This window comes from Salvia splendens, chromosome 21, assembly GCF_004379255.2.
Source record: "Salvia splendens isolate huo1 chromosome 21, SspV2, whole genome shotgun sequence".
NCBI classification, from domain to species: domain Eukaryota; kingdom Viridiplantae; phylum Streptophyta; class Magnoliopsida; order Lamiales; family Lamiaceae; genus Salvia; species Salvia splendens.
The window spans coordinates 20,781,225-20,800,016 of record NC_056052.1 but is presented as its reverse complement, the minus strand read 5'-3'; the positions used below and the strand labels follow the sequence as shown (position 1 = coordinate 20,800,016).

General features: G+C 36.8%; 3 protein-coding genes across 3 annotated transcripts; 2 read left to right on the top strand and 1 right to left on the bottom strand.

Moving 5' to 3' along the window:
* The first annotated feature begins 7,970 nt into the window (after window positions 1–7,970).
* Window positions 7,971–9,023, top strand: LOC121784366 (geranylgeranyl pyrophosphate synthase 7, chloroplastic-like). The gene has a single exon (XM_042182516.1). It carries the CDS (start codon window positions 7,971–7,973, stop codon window positions 9,021–9,023), a length of 1,053 nt encoding a protein of 350 aa, XP_042038450.1.
* A 692-nt stretch (window positions 9,024–9,715) lies between these two features.
* LOC121783291 (glutathione S-transferase DHAR3, chloroplastic-like) lies at window positions 9,716–13,443 on the bottom strand. The gene is made up of 6 exons (XM_042181318.1): window positions 13,139–13,443; window positions 12,769–12,859; window positions 12,521–12,664; window positions 11,308–11,425; window positions 10,557–10,697; window positions 9,716–9,924 (listed from the first exon to the last, which is right to left on the bottom strand). The coding sequence occupies exons 1-6, from the start codon at window positions 13,362–13,364 to the stop codon at window positions 9,838–9,840; spliced, it is 807 nt and encodes a 268-aa protein (XP_042037252.1). The 5' UTR covers window positions 13,365–13,443; the 3' UTR covers window positions 9,716–9,837.
* Window positions 13,444–15,148: 1,705 nt separating this feature from the next.
* Window positions 15,149–16,060, top strand: LOC121784365 (probable transcription factor At5g28040). The gene has a single exon (XM_042182514.1). It carries the CDS (start codon window positions 15,149–15,151, stop codon window positions 16,058–16,060), a length of 912 nt encoding a protein of 303 aa, XP_042038448.1.
* The last annotated feature ends 2,732 nt before the right edge of the window (window positions 16,061–18,792 follow it).

Genomic DNA, 18,792 nt, shown 5'->3' with positions numbered 1-18,792 from the left:
TAATCTTAAAAAAAATATCAGGCTATTTGAGCTAATTAGCATGTTTCGGATTTAATTCGGATCCCTAATCTTGATAATAAAGGAGACTTATCGAATTTTGAAATATAAGGTACAAAACAATATCCAAATAATAATGATAAAAAATTAGTCAAATTACATAGTAGAGTAACTTTCCAATTCATTATAAGTAGGCTATTTACGCTTATCCTTACTGAATAATTCAAATTTATTAAAGTGCAGCCTTGCATGCAAGCAAGTCGTTTTAGAGGCAGTGTAGTTGGGTTTCACTAAAACGAGGGATATTTTTTTTCAAAAGTTAATATCTAATTCAAATTTCCTGCACTATTAGGCCACCCGCAACTCGTCTCGCGAGTGACTCGTATCTCGTCCCGCCGAGACGAGACAACGGCGAGACGCGTTGCAGCGCCCCGTCTCGTCCCGGTCTCGCCGAGACGCCCGTCCCACCGAGACACCTCGCGGGCTGTCTCGCCACGCGCTTGCGCGACGTGGCGCGCTCCGGCGCCATGCGTGACGCCCACTCGCCGGCCCGCGAGTGGGCTTCGTCACGCTGACGCAATAAATCATTTTTTTTTAAATTCGAATTTAATTCAAAAAAAATAATCGAAAACAGTAATATTACCGTTTTTCGACAATTTTCCTTTTTTTATTTTTTTATATATTTTTTTTACTCTATAAATACTCATATTTCATCATCATTCCACACACAAATACACATCAAATCCTCCAAATCATCTCCATTTCTTTTCCAATTTTCATCTAACCTCTCATCACAAAATGTCCGGCGACGGAAACTCTGGCAGTAGCAGCTCCGACGGGTTTGACATTAACGCGTTTGGTGACTGGGGGGCATATACAACGTGTTGGGTGGTTCCGGTTCCGGTTCGTCTACGCTGGGCACCCAGGGCTCGTCGACGCCGGGGGGTACCAACCACCCCATTTTGATGTGGATGCATACGCTCATCCCTCCGCCCCGAGGTATTCGCAGGGATTATCCCAAATTCCGGAGGATTATCCGGATGAACCCCATCCGGAAGGAGGACGAGGCAGTGGAAGCTCCAGGGCATTCGACGCCGTGTTGGAAGAGACGGATGCGGTCGAGGAGGATGAAGATGTAGGTCGGCATCCGTACAGCAGCAAGGACACGATGGCGGTGTACAACGCCTGGATCAGCGTCTCGTACGATCCCATCGTCGGGAATCAACAATCCCGGAAGTGCTTCTGGGAAAAGGTCATCGAGGCCTACAACGAGATTAAGCCAAGAGGGTCCCGCCGCCGCACATTGAAGATGCTTCGCGCTCACTTTGACCGAGTCGACATTTAGGTCAAAAAATTCTGCGGCATCTACAAGAACGAAGCGGCTTATTACCAAAGCTGAGCCACGGGAGCCGACATTCTGAGATCGGCTTTGCGAGTCTACTTCGACGACACCAGCAAAGAATTCTGACATGTCGATGTTTGGGAGGCCGTCAAAGACGAGGAAAGGTGGGCCGGCGGTGTGCGGTCCAGCTCGGGCTCGACCTCGAAGCGCACGAAGCACACGGGGGGTGGCCAATACTCGTCTAGTGGGGGCGGTTCGGGCAGCGCCGCACAAGAGGCTGTCTCGCAGGAGGTTGAGGGCACGGCAGACGATGCTGGGGTCCTCCCGTGTGCGCCGTTGGCCGCAAGGGACCAAGACGACGAAGGCGGCTAGAGGGAGGAAGGGCCGAGGCGAATCAAGCCAGGCGGGCTCGGGCTCGAATACCCTATTGTCTATGTACTTGACCGCCACGATGGCGGACACTTCCCGCATGCCGCCTCCACAATACCAAGCCCATCTTACCGGAATTGAGTATATAGCAAGACAAATTGGTATTCCGTCTCCAGGTAGCTTGAGTGCACCGCCACCGCCTTCAAGAGATGAATCGCCGACGGAGTAATTTTTTTAATTTCTATAAAATTGTATTTTAAATTATTTTTTTATTTATTTTGCCACGAATTTAATTATGTATGTTTTTTATGATTTTAAGTTGTATTTTTATTTTATTTAATGAAGTGAGTTTTTTATTAATTGAATTTGTTGGAAAAAAAATAAAAAAATTAAATTGAATGAATAGTAAGTTAACAGATAGTTAATAGACTAATAAGAGATGGAGGGTTGCAGGTTCTGTCTTTTAGTTAAGAGATGGAGTGAAAAGTACAGTGAGGCCGATGAATAGTTAAGGGATGAGACGGTTAAGAGACGGCGTTGTGGATGGCCTTATCTACTTCTTCAACCTCAATCCCGCGTCAAAAAGATTTGCAATTGTCGAATTTGCTACAGGTCACGAACAATTGCATATTCACCTAGCAATTATCATTTCTTATTTATTCGCTTTTCTCTCTTTTCCTTTACTCTCTCTTATAAATTATTTTCTCTCCTCTTAACATTCTAAATATTATTTATTTCAATTCTTATGCTCAAAATAAACATCACGCTTATAGCAGGATATAGAAAGTACATAATTTGATTTTAGTCTTTGTATTTTGTAAATATTTATTTATTAAATGAATGCAATCAATCTTTCTTTCGCTTATTACTTGTTTCATACTCAAATTTTTTGTTTAGCAATTCATAAATAGGTGAATTAAAACAATCATTAAATAACAATATACTCTCCTCGTCCCAACTAAGTTGAGTTGTATTCCCGTTTCGGATGTTCTAATAAAGGTGATTCATTTCTTTTTTTTGATAAAAAACAAAACATTCAGTCGTTCTTACTTTATTTCATCATCTACTTTACTCCCTCCTTATCTCTCCTACTTTTTTCTCTTTCCAATTTTATATTACTTTCATTTAATCTATTCAACACAATTTCTTAATCTTCGTGCTCAAAAGTTTTAAGAAATGTAAATAATAGTGAGTTGAATAAGTTATTGGACTACGAGTCTCACTTATATATATTATTTTTATAATAAAATGTAAGTGGGATAAGTTGGTGGAATACGTGGCCTACTAACAATTTATGGTAAAAATGAAATATGACTCTTATTGTGTTACAGACTGAAATAGCAAAATGTAACTCTTATTATAGAGGTAGTATATGTAAACTAGGGAAACTTCTTCAATTGGATACCAATGTCTTCAATCTTCTTGCTTTGATTTTTTGAGCTTTTATGCAAGATGGAAAAATGAGCTGGAGATGCCTTGGAGGCTCTTAGATGAATGAATTGATGAATAATGAATGAATGGGGGTACTTATACGCTTAAAAAAGGTTGAGATAACGTACGCACGATGCTAAATGAAGGTTGTATCACATCCCTTGATCTTAATGTCCGGGTCCGATCCCAAAAAAGTGAGTAGAAGGGAGGTACAGTGGAACGTGAACTCTACTTTTATATACTACTTCATTCATCTCATAATAGGAGTCACATTTGGTATGAGCACGAGTTTTAAGAAAATGTAAAAAATAGTGGATTGGAAAAGTTAGTGGATGGGTCCACTTTTTATATTGATTTTATAATAGAATGTGAGTAAGTGGAATGTGGGACCTACTTACCATTTATGGTAAAAGTGAAATGTGACTCTTATTGCGGGACGGAAGGAGTATTAGTTTTATAATAATTGTGAGTAGAACGAGTTCGTGAAATGTGAGTCTACTTATTAGAATTAGAAAAGGTGAAATGAATATTAGGTACCGTTAAAAAAAATACTTCCTCCGTCCACGAATAGGAGTCTCGTTTACATTTTTGCTCTTATTTTATAAAAATGGTAATAAATAGTTAAAGTGTAGAAATGATAAAGTAAGAGAGAGAATAATGTAGACAAGTTGTCTACATTATTCTCTCTCTTACTTTATCATTTCTACACTTTAACTATTTATTATCATTTTTATAAAACAAGTGTAAAAAAGTAAACGAGACTCCTATTTGTGAACGAATATAGTAGTATGAAATATTTAATAGGGACCGTAAGGAGTATTACATACTGTGGGGGCAAACAATATCCCACATTGGAGAATGAATAAAAGTTGCAAGCATATATATGTGCTACCTCAACTCCATTAGTATGAGGCATTTTTGGAAGTACCCCAAGAGCAAAACCGTGAGGGCTTTGCCCAAAGCGGACAATATCATACTAATGTGGAGTTCGGGTGTGCACTACGATTCCCAACAGGGGTATCAGAGCCTTGGATGTGAGCTCAACCAAGACATGTGATGACTTGGTGACCTGTAACATGTGTGGTCGACATGTGGTCTTGGTCTGGTGGTCTTAGTTTAAGGGGAGGATTGTGGAGGCAAATAATATCCCACATTGGAAAAGTATTCCCAGATGACCCCTCTCTTAGGCGGTACCAAATTTTATACTCCCTCCGTCCCCGAATAAGAGTCGCTAATTTCCTTTTCGGGATGTCCCCCATTAAGAGTCACTCTACCACTTACCATTTTTGGACATCAAAATTACCCTTAATGTTTAGCAAAATTTACAAAGAATGCCATTATTTACACTAAAAAAAAAAGAAAATGCAACCCCTCATTCTCGATTAAACTCACTCACTCTCGACCCTCTCTCACTGTCGACCCTCTCTCATGAATCCTCTCCCCCTCCTGGATTCATCGACGACGTGAGCTCCGCCAGGCCTCCAGCTGCTCCGAAATTGGATTTTGCACCTTTTTTTCATTTAATTTTGGTAAGACAAATTTAATTATGGAATTTAGTTAATCACTACACCATTAAATTTAATTGAATTGATTGAGGCAGTGAATCTGCATTTGTAAAATTAAAATTGAACATTGAATTGATTTAATTAAATTTATTATACCAAAAGTCAAAGAGGTCCCACATTTCACTACCTACCTCCATTTACTGCACCAACTATTCAAACACTTCCTTAAAACCCGTGCCGAGTCAAACAACGACTCCTAATCGGGGACGGAGGGAGTATCATTTTAATGTGTGTTAAGTGAAGAGCATGAAGTAATAAAGATGGAATAAAGTAGAAGGAGCTGTTAGCTTGACTTTTTTTGAACACCATCATAAATATAACTGGGCCCGAACTGGAGAAGGGTGGCCCACCAAGTGTGATTTACTATTTCTCTCTCTGTTCGGTGACTAAGATCTGCATGCACTACATGAGTGGACAAAAATCTCCCCTGAATTGTTCGATTTAGGGGTGATTTTATTTCTGGAGGGATAAATTAGTCATTTGCACCCCAGATTTGAATTACCGTGATTTTTTTCTGTTTTAATTCATGGGAATTGTTGAATGAATAGTGAGGCCTGGACCCCGTATCTTGGGCCTGGCATAATGGATCATGGGCCTGGTATAAATGGATCATGCACGTGATTTTTGCAAAATAACCCTAAAACATGGCAATATCTAATGGAGTTGTATTTTTAATCGGTTTGTGTCAATTTAACCAAGAACCTTCAATTAAATTGCTAGTCAATTTTCTGGTCTTGATTACTCTGATATTATGTGGAACAATACCCAAGGCCATTCACTTAATCAGGCCCAGTAATGGAGTCACAATACTTCTCTCATTCACTCATAAATTTGGAATTTTCCCTTTTATTCTTCCTTCTCTGATCACTTGTGGCCAAAATTATGTAGTATTTTTTTTATTTTTGTGTGAGATGTGATTTTTCGATTGTAACATAAATAAGTTCAATAAAATTTGACCAATATATTTAAGAAAAAAAATCAATAGTTCTCGTAAATCTACGATGACTCAAACTTTATTGGACGAAGGAAAAACATACCAAGTCAGTTGTGTTGCATGGTCCTTAGAGAGTATAATTTGAGGAGCAATACTTTACACGCGTTAAGATAGGTGAGAACAAAATCAAAAATAAATAATGAAGCTTTTTTGTATAAATAATTAAGTTCTAAAGGAGGTAAATAATTCCCAAAAAGTTTTTTGCAAATGAACTAAAAAAATTTGGAATTCTGAAATTGGCTAAACGTGTATCTAAAAACCAACTTACATTAGCACTATAATAGAACTATGTAATAGTCGTACGATATGAATGACACCAGGAAATATTTATAACTTCAAGTTTTGTTACCATATCTTTAGGTGTAGTACAATTTAGTTACATTTATTTTTATTTTTTATTTTTTTTAAAAATAAGATCAACAATTGTTCTCCATCTACCCTATGATGACTCGAACCTCCAACTTATTAATTGGAGAGAAAGCTTTTTACTAAGTGAGTTACGCTTCATTGTCAATAAAATTTAGTATATCTACATATGCATGATATGAGTATATGTTTTTTGTTACATTTAAAAACTGCAAACAAATTATAAATTTATACATCAACAATTACTAAATTTTGTGATATGCTTTTATATATTTTTGCGCCAAAGAAGCTGCCATAATCTATCGGTTGTTGAAATGTGATGGGTGCAAGTGCAAACTAAAATTTATGCATTGACCAGCCACCAAATTATGATTACTTAATAGGAAAAAATATTACCATGATTTAAGATTATTTAAAAATATAATACGCTTAAAAGCATTAGATCCATACATATATAGAGACAAAAGTTGAATGGATGTGAGCTGTAGTTTGTTCATAATAATAAATTATATTTTGGATTTTTCAAGTGGAATCTATTTGTGTATGATCCTATGCACAGAGTTATTTTGCTTTGCCACTTCTTTTTAATTACCAGCACCTGAGATACCAACCACCACCTCTTCAGTTCTACATTTCAAATTTTATAGAGTTATTTAATTTTAAAATTAATAGTATCATACTATGTACTTGATATTTTTTCAGCCAATTATTATGAAAGTGATATGACATTATTATATTATACCATGATGCATATTCCTAAAATAATAAATCCCATAATTCTCGAGCTTTTCAATTTTAATACCCGCCACCTGCTGGGAGACTTTCGGTCTTAATCCGCAAACCCAGTCGAATAAGATTAGTTGAATTCCGTCAATGGCGAATTCAGTATACATGTAGTTTAACCAAAAATAAAAAATTAAAATAAAATAAGGAATTGAGTAAATGACTTCGCTAATTATTTAATGCAAATATCTTATGAAAATTCATATACACTAGAAGAATGCCCAAGTCGAATTACTATATTAATATAAATTTATTCTTTAGTTAGAAAACGTATTATGGAGTATTATATATTATTTCCTATCTTGTTATTTTGAATATATTTCCTATGTTGTTATATGAATTTTGAGTGCAAAACGATAATGTCATTCAGTGTAAATGACTATACATGTACTACAAAAAATTTATCTTTTACGGACTTAAAAATTGAGACGCAATTACTTGTCTTAGAAAATTTTTAAAAATAACAACAATTTAAGACTAAAAAAAGCGAACCTAAATGAAGGACAAATTAACTTACTATTTTATTTTTTTAGGACGCTTTTATATGCATCCTCTAATTTTATTTAGAACACTAACAATAAGGACATTTTTGAAGCATTGATAGTATATTTTGAAACACAAATTAGTGTCTTTAGTTGCATTAAAAATATCATTTAACAATTTTTTTAGGGATGAAACAATGAATCTAGTTCAAATACCAATCGACTGTTAATTTAATGTGATAACCTTGTAATGAGACTTCTTTCAAAAAACTACTTAATGCTTGAATCAGCATTTGGATTTTCCCTTTTATTCATTGTATAACGAGTAGTGCGATTTACCTATATTGTGGTTGAGAATGCATTAAATAACATTTGCTATAAATTCATGAGAATACATATATGTTAACTGGAAACTGAAATTAAATAATTTATTCACTATTAAATTAGGAAAGCATTTCGACCTAATTAGTTTTTGCCTATTCAGATAGTGAGACATATATACTAATTAAGACTAAACATAAAACAAAACAGCATCTCACCCACTACACATGAATTTGCACACACTCATAAACACAAAATCAATTGAAATACACTATAAGTTTCACACACTACACCGTTTCCACAACACAAAGTTACAAACCATGGCATTGGTAGCAGCCATCCCCATCTATGAACCCTTCTTCCCCAAAGCCCACCCTTACCTCCACCACTCCAACACCAGAATCATTTCTTGCAAGAAAATCACTCCCACAAATGCTACTAAAACAACATCCTCATCACCGTCACCACAACAAACCCTAGCCTCCCCAAATTTCAAATTCGAAGAATACATGAAAACCAAGGCAAAAAAGGTGAACAAGGCCTTAGACGACGCCGTTCCACTCCAAAACCCGGTAAAGATCCACGAGGCGATGCGTTACTCCCTCCTAGCCGGGGGAAAGCGCGTCCGCCCCGTCCTCTGCCTGGCCTCGTGCGAGCTCGTGGGGGGCGACGAGGCCGCAGCCGTCCCCATGGCCTGCGCCTTAGAAATGATCCACACGATGTCCCTCATCCACGACGACCTCCCCTGCATGGACGACGACGACCTCCGCCGCGGCCGCCCCACCAGCCACAAGGCCTTCGGGGAGGAGACCGCCGTCCTGGCCGGGGACGCCCTCCTCTCCCTGGCCTTCGAGCACGTGGCCGCCAAGACAACAAATGTGGGCCACGAGAGGGTGCTCCGGGCCATCGCGGAGCTCGGGTCCGCGGTGGGGTCGGAGGGGCTCGTGGCGGGGCAGATCGTGGATTTGACGAGCGAAGGGAAGGAGGTGAGTTTGGATGTGCTGGAGTATATCCACGTGCATAAGACGTCGAAGCTGCTGGAGGCGGCGGTGGTGTGCGGGGCGATTGTGGGGGGAGGAGATGGGGAGGAGGTGGAGGCGCTGAGGAGGTATGCGAGGTGTGTGGGGCTGCTGTTTCAGGTGGTGGATGATATATTGGATGTGACCAAGTCGTCGGCGGAGCTGGGGAAGACGGCGGGGAAGGATTTGGCGACGGATAAGGCCACCTATCCGAGGCTCATGGGGCTCGGTGAGGCGAAGGAATTCGCCGGGGAGCTGGCGGAGAAGGCCGTGCAAGAGCTCGCCTTTTTTGATACTTTGAGGGCGGCGCCGCTTCATCATTTGGCTCAATATATTGCTTCCCGACAGAATTAATTTGATTCTCAAATTATTGTTATGATTATTCTATACTGTACCATTTTGATAATCGAAATGAAGAATCATATTTAGATTTTGGGGTTGATTCAGTATATGTATATAGCATCTTGCTAAGCAATTAGGGATATTATATTGAAAGGAATTTTTCAATAGATTTTCATTCATGGTGAACGACTCCACGTAAGCAGAGCGTATATTAGTAGATGGAAGAAGTATATTATTAGACGAAATGTGAATAGTGTATTATCCGATTCTGTAGGATACAAGAATAGTACTAGTACTTCCTCAAGCCCTTCTTGGAATGATAGAATGGAATAGTAAAAATGAAAAGTGATTCATACTTTCATTTTTTTTCATTTGCTTTGCATGAAAGAGAAAGAGGGAATGAAATGAAAATGCAAAAAACATTGTTATTTCAATCCTACATTCATTCAATTTCACTTTCATTTCATTCCATTGTACCAAGAAGGCCTTAGAAAAAATTAGTTGCTCCATATGATAGAATTAAGAGTCCACATTTTCTCCTAATTATGTGGCACTGTCGAAGATCTTAATTTCTATTTTTTCTCAATTCTTCATTTCTTCTCCATTTCTTCATTTCTCCCTCGAATCCAATTCTATTCACTATCATCATATCAGCAATACACTTTTGGCGATATGGGAATTGTTACATGAACTGCAATTCGAAATTCAGTAAACATCGCTCATTGCATTCCTAGATGTCCTTCAACGAAATTATTTTATTTTTTTAAATAATATAAACTAATACACCAAAATAATTTCAACATCAACACGACCGGAAGAAGATAAATCAGCCTTCAACTTTTGGTCGCCAACCCTCAATCACATCTTTAACTATAGCTCTAGTGTTCACAAACGACTCCCTCGAGAATATAGTCTGAGAGTTGAAGCCAAACAATTTGAAATCAGTGCATACAAGATCCACATGTAAGATCAAACTAAATTTCATATGATGAAAGCATATACATATATGCTTATGAAAAAACAGGATAAAATTATTGTCAGATTAACTAATGCCCATTAAAATCTTATCCTACAGTACAAGTAGGGCAAAGAAAATACAGAAGTTCTCATATCATACATTAACTATTAGTAGTATCGATTTAATATTGTGGTCATCAATCTAGAGTCAGTGCTACTGATTTTTCCACAAATTTTACAGTCAAAACCAAACTACCTTTGGATAAGTTATATACAGTTGTACAGAGAGTTCAAAAGGTATTGTATGCCATATTCAGTTGGAGAGCGATAGACGTTAAATTGATGGAATATGTGTCAACAAAATAAAATGGAAGAAGAACAGAGAACATACATCAAAGATTGGTTTTCACCAAGATAACAAGTGTATGCACAGGATCATTAATGCATAGCATAGTTTGCCTTGTTCCAGAGAAAATTGGCATCTAGATGACCCATGTTAAAGCAATATTGGCAATATATAAACCTATGGCATCACAAAAGCGACTCGATGCTGGAAATAAAGAACTATTGATGCATATTTACACATACCTTCATGTATGACTTAACGTAGGTGAGTGAGTCTGGAATGGACCACTTCTTATAGTGTCCCAAAGCAATTTCTAGATGATAGAGCTTAGGAGCAAGAGACAAATCCGCAGCAGATATCACTTCCCCATTAATAAACGGGCCCTGAGTGTGGAAGGTTCAAACCAACCAATGTTACAAAAATAAAATTTGGAAAACATGTCATCATGAACTAAGTTTCCTAGTATGACATTATTCGCCAATAACAGCACTGTGATTGGGTCTTAGCATATGAAAGAGAGTGGTTTATATAGACTGTTCAGACAGAGCCAAAATCACAAGGCAGATAAGTTTAGCACAATCAGCATAGCCCTTTCATCACTTAGACCAAGCAAGCAAATAGAAATCTGATAATTGTAACGTCATTGTTTCTCTGCCTGAATCATGTTCTTGGGACATGCTAAAAATTTCTGAAAAAACAAATTATTCAAAATCCACTGCAAATGTTAGGTTGCTGTAATTATAAAGGATAAAGAAAAAAGAAATCCATATGAAACAAAGGAAGACTTCTTGAATTCCTAAGAAAGAGACCGAAGCAAGGAATTGACATAGTACCCTGTTCCGTGGTCACTATCAGAGGCCCTCTTATAATACCCGATCATCGAGAATTCAGAACTTGATACATTACCATCATGACTGTTATCACTATACACTTATTTTTAAAACCATGTCGTCCTAATTCAGCAACATTGAAAAATAAGATCAGAATCCTCACATCTTTTTCAAGATAACTATTGAAATCAGTCAGCTGATCAAGTAATGCCTGCTCTGTTCCATCACTGGTGTCTTTGCTTTTAAGAAATCCAATAAACGTGGAGAAGATCTTTGAACCACTACAAAATAAATTGATACTAGTGGTGAAAGGATGTTGACTGTTGTGTTGACAACTAACCATAAAATATTTGCAGGCAGTTCAATACTACAAAAAGAACCCATAATCTGTTAGAAACTACAGGACGGCTATAAAGCAATTACCTATATTATATTGGCATGCATGAGAAATATCATCAAGGAAAAAAGCATCTTTTAGCATTAGGATACATGAACTTGTTATGTTTACTCCTTTCTTTTTATGATTAAACAAAGCAGGGAAAGTTGTGGTTTTCCTTACTAATTTCAAAGCGAGTAAGCAACCTTATGGTGCAATAGGTACAAAATTCAGCCCAAAAGTAAAAGTGAGAGTAGGTAAATTAGTTAGACAACAGGGCTGACCAAAGTCATACTAACTAAAACAAACAAACAAAATATTTCCAGGTGCAAAAGAACATTTAAATCTAACCTTAAGATAGGAGAAAGAAAGATAGATGCAAACTTCCTAAAGTATACTAGGAAGCAAGAATGGCAACAAAAGAAACCATTAGATTGTAGAAATGCATCAGTATTCAAGCATGTGATAAGTCATCCTGACAGCCACGAACACTCGGAAGAACTTTTTTTTTGTCCCTCTTCATCAAGAGTCAACAAAGACCAATTTTTATTAGGGAAAACAGTATTCACTATTCACTCCAAAAAATTGAATTCCACTCTCCGCTTTTAATTTCCTCTAAACAGTTGTCCTAAATATCCAATGGATTTGACAAATCAATAGTATGTTACATCTACGACGAGTAACTACAATGGGAAACTACTTCATCGTTTCCAGTAAAATAGAACCAAAGATAGATTACCTAGCAAGTTCAATTTTAATGTAGACTGAGAAACATGTCTAAATTATACTCAAATATAGCCACAGAAACTTCGACGATACTCTGAAACCTCCCCCAGAGGGCCCTAGGAACCAGCTTAGGTTTTAACATCTTTGCTAAAACTAATGAGAACATGAGTCCAGGTAGCAACATTTTGAGCAGATATTTGAATTCACACACTTTTATCTTTAAAGATGAATATAACAAGGTGCAGTCATAAAGATAGTGCAAATGTGCACGTACACTGCAGCTTTCTCAGGAGGTGTAGCAAGAGAAGGTTCAGGGAACTTTTCTTCCAATGCCTGCGTTATAACATCCGAATCTGGAATCCATTTCTCTTCAAGCTTTATCAGTGGAACTTTACCTTCTGGACTAACATTTAAGAACCTAAGCAATACCCGAAAAAAGAGTACATATTCATAAAAAATAGCCCGAATAACCAATATGAGCATGAATAGCAACAAATACAAACAAATCAGTAGGGCCATCACCACTCAGGCTTGTTCCTAAAATCAACCAACTTCAAGTCATAGGGAAGGTTCTTTTCCTCCAATGTAAGCAAAACCCTTTGCGTGAATGGACCTGTGAATAAGTTTAGCATCATTTCACAACTCATACTGCATACCTTAAATGGGCGGAAGCCGGAAAGGCACATTTGAAAAGATGGTTTTTGTTGAAAAAATTTTACTGTAACAAACAGATACTGAAGCTCAGAACAAATCCAAAAAACTCAATTATTCATATTAACATACATAATCTCTTATTGACATGACATAGAACACCAAATACGGATTCCAGCTCATCAATTTTCCCTCCGCAGCACAATCAGATAGTAAAAAGAATATATTTTTTGAAACTCACAGTCTCCGAGCTTGTTGGGGGTAGTGAGAGATTCCTTGGCGCAGACCTCGAGCGGCTCCGACGCTTTGGAGTAGATTTTTGGAGCGTAATTTCTCGGTCGTCGACCAATTACCAGCGGGGGTAACAGAGTGATAAGAAATGTGCGGCGGGAAGGAGGGGTTAAGGAAATGTGTCTGATGGTGGCGGAAATTGCCGTAGCCGACGGTGAGATTCTCGCCGTCGACATATATCCTCTTTTGTAGGAAACTGATATCTCTGGAAAGTGGGAGAAAGTGATGAGCCGTGGGTGATGGATGTGATGTGTGTAGGCGTCATAAATTGGCGTTTGAAATATTTTATTTACAAAAACTCAAAATAAATATTGCACATATTTTTGGCAAAATAGGGAATATTTTTAGCCGAGTTTGAATCAGAAATTAAGAAAGTAATATTCCCTCCGTCCACAAAAAATAGGGCATATTTTCCATTTTTAGTTGTCCACGAAAAATAGGGCAGATTTAAAAAAGAAAAGTTTTCAATAACTTCTTTGTTACTTTTTTTTCTTTTCTCTCTTACTAATAATATGGACCTCACATTCCACTAACATTACTTCTTTCTTACTTTTTTCCATTCTCTCCTACTAATAATATAGACCCCACATTGCACTAACACTACTTCTCTCTTTTACTTTACCTATTCTACATTAAAACTCGTGTAATTCACAAAGTGCCCTATTTTTCATGGACGAAGGGAGTAGTATCTTTGAGAGCACCCTCAACGGTTGACCGAGCACCGCCGTCCCAACGGGACGAAATGCATCGGCACGGGGGGTTGGAGGTGGCTCGCTAGAACGGTCGTTCTGCACAGGCAAGCCTAGCTCGCTGGAACGGCAACACGCCCCGAAGCGACGTGGCGCATCCAGGAGGAGCATGATGGCCACTCACTAGCTTGCAAGTGGAAGTCAATTATGACCATTTTAATATTAATATATTTTTAAATCTGAAATATCAGAAAAAATAAATAAATTTCACTTCGCCATATATTACCATTTTTTTGAAGTAGAAATATAAAAGTTGAATTCTACTATTTTCATTTTGAATCGTTCCTTAAAAGTAGAAACTTTTTAAATTTTCTATTTTAGGACATGGATTTCACAACTATTAACACTATTTCTACTATTTTTTCTTCTCTTATCTTATACTTTACTCCATCCGTTCCAGTTTAGGAGTAAGATTTAGTTATGGCACGGGTTTTAAGAAATTGTTGGAGTGTGTAATAATTGAAGTGATATAGTGGTTGTTGAAGTGAATAATAATTGAAGTGAGGTAGTGGAAAGTGGGACCCTTTTGACTTTTTGTATGTTTATGATTTTGTTTTGTTTTATTTTTATGAAAGTAATGAAATTTGAGTGTAAATTTGATGAATAATTAGGTTAAATTTTATGTCTAAATATGGTAGATTCTAAATATGACTCTTACACTGGGACGGACTTAAATGACAAAATGTGACTCTTAAACTGAGACGAAGGGAGTATTAATTTTTTTCCTCCTCTCTTTTATTTTACCAATTCTTCTCTTTTATTCTATTAATTATGTATTCAAACTCGTATCGTTTTAAAAGTTTTCATTTTTAAAAAATGGAGATAGTAATATATTGTTATTTTACTTTTTTTATCTTTATTATTATAATAGCAAGTTTGTTTGTATACTGCTATCTTATTTCTACAAATTGTTTTACTATTTGTTGTATAATTTCATACTCCTTGTAGTACTACACAAATTCGTCGAAACAAAATCAATCTATGCAAAATTGATTTCCAAAATCAATGATCACTGAAAATTACCAAAAGTCCCCATTAATAATACTCCATATTGGCAGAAGTAATAAACAGGCTATCAAAATTAAAATCAAAATCAACGCGAAAATTTAATCTGCAACAGAAAAGCTAAAAATGAAAGAGAAAGAAATGAGAATAAAATTGCAATTAATCAGAGAGGAAGAGGTTGAGCCCCATTTCTGCAGTTAATCACGATGGACTCCACCCTAATTCAATCCCCTAACAACAAGACATTCGCTTCCAAGCTCCCCATCAAACGCAAAACCCCCGACTCAATTCCTCCCAACACGCCGCCGTTCAAGTTCCACCGGATATGGACCGAATCCGACGAGATCCGATTTCTCCAGGGCCTATTGGACTGCTCCTCCCACAATTTAGCCTTCCCGCGCGACTTGGGAATCTTCTACACCCGCTTCTCCCACACCATGTCGCAGCCCTACACCAAATCCCAGCTCTCCGAGAAGCTCCGCCGCCTCCGCAAGAAGTTTCGGGTCATCTCCACCCGTCTCTCCAAGGGCATGGACCGATCGCAGTTGTCCTTGCATGATCGCGCGCTCCACGACCTCTCCAAGCGCCTCTGGCACCCGGAATTCGCCGCGATCTCGCCCTTTAGCGGTGCCAGGAATGTGGGATTGAAGCACGGCAGCAATGCCGGTGATGACGGCGATGGGAATTTGAAAAAATCGAGTCTTGTTGGAATCAAGGTCGATTTTTCGCCTACGTTGCCGGTGATGGAGAATTTTGGGAATTCAGAATCAAATTGTGGCAATGAGGGAAGTGATGATCACGATGATGAGGTTAAATTGAGTGAGGTGAATGTGGAGTTTGAAGGGAAAGAGGCAATTGCGGAGGATGAGGCATTAGAGGATGCAGAGGTGGGGCATAATGTGGATTTCAGGCATGAGAATGAAATTGGGGAGGTGGCGGCTAAGGTGGTGATGAACGTGTTTGATGAGTGTTTGAAGGAGGTGAGGAGGGTGATAGGTGGTGGAATGGGCTCACGGAGCTTCCATGCTCGGTGGCGGGATCAGCGGATTGCTGAACTCGATGTGTTACGGAGCAGATTGAGGTTGGTCCTCGAGGACTCTCTTACAAAAAAAATTTGAGCAAACTAGTAAAGTATGGCTACTTTTTTCAAGGGGTAGGAAAAGTCGATTATATAAAAGAAAGCCCTCTTTTTTGTGCTTCATTATAGGTTCATCTCTCTCAATATTAGTTAACTTGAGATACCTGTAAATTTATCTGGTAGTATAAAAAAGTCTTTGCTGATATTCTTGGTCTTTTGTGTGTTTTATAGTACAATTTTGTTATCTGTATATTTTTCATAAAATGATGTGAGAGCAGTTCAAGAAACCATACGGGAAGGATTAGGAATAACAACAATTAAGCGAGTAGGGCCTTGCTTCTACGGACTTATGTCCGCTGTTTTGGTTGGTGTTAAATGTGTGTTGCTAATTTGGTAGCTTATCTTAGTCTAGCTTGTGGTGGAGCAGAAAAGTTATTTTTTCTTTATACACTTGGATGAACAAACTGTGTCTCAAGCTATTTGCAAAGTTTGGGAGTTAGACCTAACTTGAAGTTGGTTGAAAGGTATCTGTGATAACATCACCTCTATCATTTTCTGATTGCCATGTTAAGTTATTGGATGGAATTAGATTCTCCAATAAAACTATAGTACTATACTAAGGGGTGTTCAAAAGGATCAAAACAATGTAAATTTCATTCTTGTTTACGACCATGAATTTGTTTGATCGATGGAGTGACTGTAGGATAGTTGGAGGCATAAAGTGAATGGACCCATGAAGCCTATGTTGGGATTTCCCTCCTCTTTGTAGTTCATTGGTTTTCTGAGCTTTACGAGACGTTAACAATGGAGATGATGAGGTCCGAGTTGTGTGTTAGTACGGTGTTGAAGAGGTTGATGGTGAGGTGTGTATGTATATATAACTAACTTCGTGGCATACAATAACTTAATATGCTTCTGATGTTGAATGCTGATCTTGATTTTCTTAATATGCATCCGGGTTGTCTGTGGTGGCCAGAATTTGATTGATTAGTGGTGAAGATGAAGCTTTATTTTGGATTTTTCCTCCTTACTTTTGTTTTTCTCAGGCAGACTATTCTTTTTTTATAGAAAGATGAAACAATCCAACATTTGCATATCCTGATTTATCATCAATCAGGAGAATTATTGATATCTAGGAACTCTAAATTGGTAAGAAGAGTATTATTTATCTGTATGGTTGGGGCATGATATGGGGAAGGTGGATTCCAACAACACCAACATGATTTCAGCTTATAACATTTTGCAAAGCTGAAAATTTACTCAACAAGGATGGTGATGTAGGAATAAAAATTTAGTGGTCAAAGCATACCACATGGCAATGTGATATGGTATGTCCCACTAATAATACTTTGACAAATGGATTTATAGAAGTCCAACTAAATACTTTCATCCTTTTCTAAAAATGGACATTATTATAAAATTTGGAAAGTCCAAAAATTAATACCACCTATATAATGAATACATGTATAACACACTTATATATTTTGTTACCAAATTAGTTGTCAATAAGAATGCAGACGAGTATTTAATATAACAAAATTAAGGTCATTTGCCACCTTTATGTTTAATAGTATAATTATTCATATATGTGCAATGGTAAAATAATATAAAAATGAAACTATATAATTATTCCTAATTTCGCATAGTTAATGTAATGCCACTGAATTTTATTTATAATTTAATTTATAGTTACATTTTTTATTTGTGATTTTTCGCACAGTTAGTGTAATGATAACTTAAATTTGTTGTTTACTTTATTTCTTGTTTTATATGTATGCAAAAAATTACAAATGATTACCATAACCTTAAACTAAATCATAAACAAAATTTGTTAGCATTATATTAAACGTATGTAACTATGATTGATTATATAGTTTCATTTTTATACTTATTTTACCATTGTTAAAGACTATATGAATAATTATATTAAATATATAAGTAGCTAATAATAAGAAAATGACATAAAAGTTAATTTTATTATATTAAATTATCATTGACATACCATAAAAAACTCTAAAAATCAAAATATAATAAGTTAATTACTACATATATTTTGTTTATTAAATTATTTTTAGAATTAGAAATATAAAAGGACGAAATAAATTTTACTAGTTCATAGTGGAAGTATTTTGGTCAAATATAAATGCATTCATTATATTAAATATAAGTACTCTTAATTTTTGGATAGTTTCTGAATTTTATAATAATGTCCATTTTTAGAAAAAGATGAAAGTATTTAGTTGGACTTCTATAAATCCATTTGTCAAAGTATTATTAGTGGGACATACCACATCACATTGCCATGTGGTATGCCTTGACCACTAAATTTTTGCTCGGTGATGTAGATGTGGTGCGCATTATGCAAGAGTGCAAATCCTAGTCAATCTCAACTTTTGTTGGTCGATTAAGGTAATATTGCCCAATTAACACGTGCGGGGGAATGCTAAATGCTACTCCCTATGAATATATTTTCTTATCAAATTTGTACTCCATTTTAAACTTACTATGAGATATTTGTGATGACACATAATAAGAATATAGTACTAACATAAATCATTGAGAGACAATAAAACAGTCCATTCTTAAGTTATTGCTCTTTCAAAGGTTTTTCTCAAATAGTATTATTAGTAATATAGTATTATCATTTCACGTGTAGTAGTACTAGTGTTGTTTTATTTATGGTTGAGTTTTGTTACCGAACAAAGATTCAGTTTTGTAAACACTATACACTTGTCTACATAACTACATTGAATATTATACTCTACTCATATG

Excerpts from the sequence above, each read along its gene's own strand:
- LOC121784366 (XM_042182516.1), top strand. The coding sequence starts at position 7,971 with ATGGCATTGGTAGCAGCCATCCCCATCTATGAACCCTTCTTCCCCAAA.
- LOC121783291 (XM_042181318.1), bottom strand. The coding sequence starts at position 13,364 with ATGTCGACGGCGAGAATCTCACCGTCGGCTACGGCAATTTCCGCCACC. Across the intron at positions 12,665-12,768 it reads TTTAGGAACAAGCCTGAGTG|GTTCTTAAATGTTAGTCCAG; the intron begins GTGATGGCCCTA and ends GGTATTGCTTAG. Across the intron at positions 9,925-10,556 it reads ACGTTAAGTCATACATGAAG|ACTATATTCTCGAGGGAGTC; the intron begins GTATGTGTAAAT and ends TTCAACTCTCAG.
- LOC121784365 (XM_042182514.1), top strand. The coding sequence starts at position 15,149 with ATGGACTCCACCCTAATTCAATCCCCTAACAACAAGACATTCGCTTCC.